General features: G+C 37.6%; 1 protein-coding gene across 1 annotated transcript; it reads right to left on the reverse strand.

The window, feature by feature from the left end:
* Positions 1-1,229: 1,229 nt before the first annotated feature.
* On the reverse strand, positions 1,230-5,837 carry LOC106071870 (putative ankyrin repeat protein RF_0381). Its single transcript, XM_013232087.2, has 2 exons — positions 5,751-5,837; positions 1,230-4,787 (listed from the first exon to the last, which is right to left on the reverse strand). The coding sequence occupies exon 2, from the start codon at positions 4,780-4,782 to the stop codon at positions 1,708-1,710; it is 3,075 nt and encodes a 1,024-aa protein (XP_013087541.2). The 5' UTR covers positions 4,783-4,787; positions 5,751-5,837; the 3' UTR covers positions 1,230-1,707.
* Positions 5,838-6,691: the final 854 nt, after the last annotated feature.

Consider the following 6,691-nt stretch of genomic DNA (forward strand, 5'->3'; position numbering starts at 1 on the left):
CAGACTGTGAATGTTTACTCTTTCATTTCCCATGATGCTTATGTTCCCGAGGATCTTTTGTAATGTGACTCTGATATTAAAACACTAGAAATACTTTTTTGAAAATACTTCCTTTGTACAATTTCTAGAGCGATTGTTTTACTCTTAATAACTAGTGGATGTTAGATTTAAAAAACAACAACTATGAACATTTATTACCTGGCCACATTCGCCACCCTTCCCCTGAGAAAGAATCCTGGTTAAGCGAATGTATAGATTTACTACACTTCATAATATTCCAATGATACATCTTTACATCTAGACTTAGGCTAGAAGACAATGCGCAAAATTTTCCTGAATATACATTTTTTAAAAATTCATCAATGAATGTGGAAAGACCTGAAAACGTATTTAAAGATTTTCTTGTTCTCTGGCCAAATTAAAATTTATTTCTTTTTTTTTTTTACTTTAAGTCATCACAACTATACCAGTACTAGTAAAGAATCACTGACTAAACATGTCCAGATATTTAATTATTTTTTTTTTATTTGTTTTGCAGCAATAAAATAAAAATACAAAGAGCTTGATTAAAATGGTTAATTAACCACAAACAATTTAACAGAACAAAAAAAAAAATGAGTAATTGATACCTCTTGTGGGGGATGTAAGAAGACATAATTCAACCATTCAACAGTATCTGTTAGTTTATGAAATTCTAGACCTTACAATAGTAACCATCAAACAAAATCCTAAAACTTGTTTCTTCACTAACTTAATAGTTCTAATGGACCTCATTCACCAATTGTAAACAAACAACATTTAGCCATGTGATTGTCTCTTCTAAACAAATTTTATGTAATCCATAAAGACTGTCACATTATTCTTTTTTTTTTCATTGTTTTATCAATATTATCACGTGGCTAAATGTTGTTTGTTTACGATTGGTGAATGAGGTCCACTCCATACAGTTAGACCTCTTCAAACAAGGGACATACGGTAACTATAAAGCTAAATAAGCAACAAGTCAGGCTATGTACAAGTGTGTTGGATATTACTACAAATAAATTGACCTGTCAATTGTACATAAAAACTAAATATTTCGTTAGATCCAGTGGCAGATAAGTATGTAGTGCACATGTGCATTTACAAGTAATAAATGCAATGATATCCTTAAATATGTTATGGTTTAAAACCTTAATAGCAAAAAAATTATACACCATCTTGACAAAAGAAAGGAATTGACGGAGGGAGCTCTCTTTTTTTTAAGTCATCTTTTTTTCCTCCTTATTTTTAAATGGCTACAGTAAAATGAAAAGGCTTTGGTCCAACTTTGAGATTCATTTCATCTATATCTTTTCATAAAAATACCATTTAACCAATGTGCTAGTGAACTCTAGTCAAAAGGATTGGATAAATTGTGTGAGTCATCTTGCAATAATAATTAACAAAGTATTTAGAAACTTGTTAGGTTTTCAGCCTGGCTGTTTGAACATTAATTTTATAATTTATAAAGAGTAAAGGTCCTCAAAATTTGAATAAAACACTATACTGATCAAAGTTGTCTGTAGTAAAAAAAAAATTAAGGTCAGTAATTAAGTCGAACAGTTACAAACAACGAAAAGGAATTTAAAAACATAAGTAAATTTGAATATAAACTAAGCAATGTTGAGTTTGACTGAGCATTGCATGACAATGTAAACAAAGAAAAGGAAACAACATGTGCATGACCTAAATATACATGAACGTGTCATCGCTGTCGTCATACATGACACTGCTAAAACATAGATCCGAGTCAGAATCGTACATTAACTGACGGGGGTCATCAAAGTCAAAGAATACTCCGGACGGACTATCTGGGACATGGTCCACCATGTTGATGCCCACGTCAAGAAAGCCCAGTCGATTGTGTGAAGCATCTGTCCCATAATCCATGGGAACTTCCTCGTTCTTGAACAACAACTTATCCTTGATGACAGACGGGATCGGCAGCTGCATGATTCTCTCCTGTCTGCCAGGCGGTGAACCAATGGCAGCAGATGCTGCCACAAAACTCAGCTTCATCAAAGACAGGGGTTGAGAAGTGAACTCTTCCAAGAAGTCCACACAATCCTGCATGCTGATGGACTCTAAAAAATCTCTCAGTTTGCTGCACTGTGAAAACACGGTTAGGTCTGAAGCAGTGAGAAACCAATTCCCCGCCAAATACCTGGCTATATGAGAGTTGCCAGAGGCCAATGCCGCACTCAGAGGGGACGCAGCGTTCATGCTGTAACGCAGCATCTGCATTTCAAAAAACGCACCCATCCTGAACGAAATGGGCTGAAGATCCACATTACACGGGGACATCCCATGGGTGACAAAAAGCTGCACCAGCCTTCTTTTGTCCAACACTATCATTTTGTGAAACACTGAAAGGCAACGTTTCGGCAAACTGGACATAGCTCCATACTTGAGCAGCTCTTCAATACATTTAATGTCACTGTCTTTAAATATCTGAGAGCTATCTAACAAGATGGACAGGGCGGTGATGTCGTTCTTTCTGGGTTCCTCTTTGTTAACAACATGAACATCCGCTCCAAGTTCTAATAAAGTTTTCATCAGCTCATAATTCACCATTTCAGCTGCTAACATCAGTGGGGTGTAGCCCCTGTTACTTTGCTTATTGAGATGCTCTTTATCGAATGCTAAGAGCCGGACCACTTCGGTGCTAACATCGCACATTTTGATGGCTCTTAGTAGAGCATTGCAGCCTTGGGAGTCATAGACATCTACTTTAGCTCCCTTGTCTAAAAAGAGTTGCAAAATCTCAACGTTGCCAACTTCTGCTGCCAGAAGAAACGGGGTATCCCCGGAGTTGGTCACAGCATTTACATCGGCACCATACTCCAGAAGCAATTTAATATTGCCAATGTTTTCTGTACTGACGGCATAATGAAGACAAGTGTCACCTTTGTCTGACATCAAATTGACATCTGCACCAGCATCCAGTAACAGTTTAACCATGTCGTATGTGTTCCCAAAGCAACCGCAGGCCTGCATCAAAGCAGTTTCCCCAGAGGCAGAAGCCTTATTCACGTCTGCCCCATGTTGTAAAAGCACTTTTGCCACATTGGGTACTGCTCTAATGATAGGGGGCCCAGACAATGGATGGCCTAGATTAACATCTGCCCCATTTTTTATCAGAAGTTCTACGCAGGAAACATCCTTGTTGCAGGCCAGCTGTAGGGGTGAGTCCATGCTGTCATTCAACTGGTTGACGTCAGCACCTTTGTCAATAAGAAGTTTGACTACGGCCGCATTATTCTGTTGTATGGCTCTGTGAAGTAAGCATTTGGTATTGACATCCAGCTCATGATGTGTCAACAGATACTGCAATGACGAGACTCTGTTATTGTCAATGGAAACAATGGCAGCTTTGACAACATTCAGGTTTGCCCTCTTCTGGAGAAGAAGTTTAGCACAATTAACCTGGCCATATTTGAAAGCAATTAACAATGCGTCTTCTTGCTTACTATTCTTCAGCTTGTAATCTGCACCAGCATTCAGCAGTGTGTTCACTATATCAACATGTCCTTTCTCCGCAGCTATCATCAAGGCTGTCTTATCGTTCACTAGATAATTCAATTTGATTTGACTCATGCAAAGTAACTGAACCAGCTCGTTCTGACCAGATTTGACCGCTAGAATCAACGCATTCCCTTCCTTAGTTGAGCAATCGTCCGCTTTGGCGCCATTCTGAAGCAACAATTTGATCATTTCAAATCGTTTGGAAGTGCCAGGACTGTCTCTGTTGTTACCAGTTTGTCTGCACAATGTCTTGACTATCTGCATGAGCGTGCTGCCTTCTTTGTTGGTTTTGTTGACCTCTGTGTAGCTGCAATCTAACAGAAGTTTGAAGGCCTCAAGATTACAGCTGGCAGCAGCTCTCATGAGGGCGCTTTGTTTGTTGTAGTTCTTCTTGCTCATATGTACTTCATCATTCATAAAGGACAACACCTGATGTAGATCCAGTCTTTTCGCCACATCCCACGCCGTCTCTCCGCGCTTGTTTTTGTATCTATCTAGCTTGGCGCCAGCATCAATTAAAATCTTGATGGCGTCCAAGTCCTGCAGTTCCAGCGCTCGCATTAGAGGAGTGCTCCCCTCTCCACACCCAACGTTCACATCTGCCCCATGATACAACAGCAAGGAAAGCATGTCTGAAGCCCCACACGGCTGAAGTGCTACATGAAGTGAGGTCTGACCATTGAAGCTTACAGCAGAAACGTTGGCACTTTTCTTCAGCAATGCTGTGGCTATGTCGAGATAACCCTTCTCCGAGGCTATCATTAATGGCGTATATCCTTGTTCATCTAAACCGCAGGTCCTAGCTCCGGCACGTATCAGTTGTTGAACAATACTTTTATAGCCTCTTTTTGTCGCCTCAAGCAAAGCAAGATCTAAACCATTTTGGCTGGTACAATTAACACACTGCTTTAGAACAGCAGAAAAACTAGCCACATTTCCATTAGCTGCTGCCTCAATCAAATCTCTGTCCTTGTTTGCTGCATCTGATTGAGATGCCTGCGCTGCAGGAAAGGATTCAGCTATATTTTCTGCTTCTCTAGAGTATCTTCCCCTGTCTATGTGAGAAGTGTACCCTTGGCGCCTATTGGAGGGCTGCACGACTAAGCCATTGAGAACGCCAGATGGTCCAAAACCAAAATATCTGTAATTGGAGGCTTTGAAACTTTGCTTAGATCCTCTACCACCTCTTCCTCGTCCTCTTTCATTTTTTTTAAAGGCGCCTCTTTGGTTTTCCATTGAAACTGAAAAGAAAAACAAATATTTTAGTAATCTGAAAAATAATTGTAAAAAGATTTACTTGTTACACATATTGAACAACAGGTAAATTGCAGATTTTAATTTTATGGTTCGGAAGACCTAGTTATACTTGCAACAACATAAAATTAAGACTGCATGGCTAAAAATAAATATTAGGCCGCAATCCACTTCAGGTTTTCTTAATGCTACTCCATGAGCTATCAATTTGTCTGAGGCTTAGTTCTAGAGTTGGAGTATGTGTTCATGTATGTATAAGAAAGGGTTCCATATTTGGGGGCTACAATAAGGTCATTGTCACCTGGTAGAGTTAGCTCAGGGAGCTACCCCCATTTTCCTAATAAAATTATTGTTAGTTTGTTCTTTTGTTAAATAATGGTTTAAAAAAAAATAAAAAGTACAAGTTCCTCTTTCAGACCTGCCATCTATCTACAGATGATGTTAAGGTCATCTATTTCTTTGGCCAATGGTAAATGAACCGCACAATGACGAACCGCCTTTACTTTCACCAGCTAAAATCAGGTACCCATTTCAGTCCAATGATCCCAGGAGCGCCTTAAAAATACTGAAAAGTAAAATCCCAGTCTTCACAGAGATTTGAACTCAGAGATCCCGGTTTGGAAGCCAAGTGCTTAACCCACCGATAAATGGTACCATAGTACAGTAAGTTAATTACCTACATTTAGTGTTTGATACATTAATGTAAAACGAGTGTTCAATTAGATTCTATTAAAATTTGTTTGTTTTTTTGGTTACGACATTTTCATTTACATGAAATGTAAGATTAAAATTAGAAAGACTTTACATCAACTGAACATGTTTTCTTTAATAGACTTTACACTTTAAACACCTTAAATTAAGTTTAAAATTAGTAAACTACTAGTAAAGGGAACATAGAATGGTTTGGTATATTCTTGACATCTAAAAAAAAAATAAGTAACATAACAAACCCTATCGGCCTAGGATGCCCTATGATGGCCTATCTGATCTCTCCCTCACTCCCTGTCTAAAACAGTGTCTCAAACTCAATGACTAGAAAGAGTCCTAAGAGTCTCTAGTCTAGACTAGCTAGACGATCTATTCTAGATGATAGATCTACAACTCTACTGCTGATTCTATCCTGAGTCTAGATCTAGTCCTAAATCTACTGTCTAGTCTACAGTACTAGACATCTCTGGATTCTAATAGATCTACAAAGCTAGATCTAAGGTTTAATCTACACTGACTACACTCTTGTGGACCTCGTTCATGTAACTTTTATATAAATAAAAATAAAATGTCTAGACACGAGATCTATATAGGTCAGTATAATTTAACAGAAAAAAATTAAAGCTGCCAAGCTGAGTTTTACGCAAAAATGTCAATAAGGTCAATAGATACATCTCTTGACCAATTGATTTAATTTGCATATATATCTAATTCTAGATCTATTTAGTTTAATATCTTAGATATATATAGTAAACTGTGTTTTAGAAATTATGTGTAAATAAATATCTCAATTTTAATCTCAGTTGGATGGCTGCCTATTCGTGTGTTATGTTTCATTAAAATAGTTTTAAGTTTGAACCTAGTCCGTTGCAATCAACTGCCATCCTGCAGGAGGTTTGGACAAGATGTAATAGTATTAATTTCTAAAGGAATGTTTGAAAATTTTAAAACAAAACAAAAATATTTATATTATTACGTAAATCATATAGAGGAAACTGTCTTAATACAAGTAAATAAACAGAGATTTGGAAACCCATCATTTTCACATTTAAAAAAAAGTAGTTGAGATGTTAAAAATGATACCAGGGCCGGCTAAGCATAAGTTTGATTAATTATCATTACTTTAAACATCAAACGCTCTGTGGTCATACTTCCGATAGTTCCAGTAAAATCAGATTAGATC

This window comes from Biomphalaria glabrata, chromosome 9 (genome assembly GCF_947242115.1).
Source record: "Biomphalaria glabrata chromosome 9, xgBioGlab47.1, whole genome shotgun sequence".
Lineage (NCBI taxonomy): Eukaryota > Metazoa > Mollusca > Gastropoda > Planorbidae > Biomphalaria > Biomphalaria glabrata.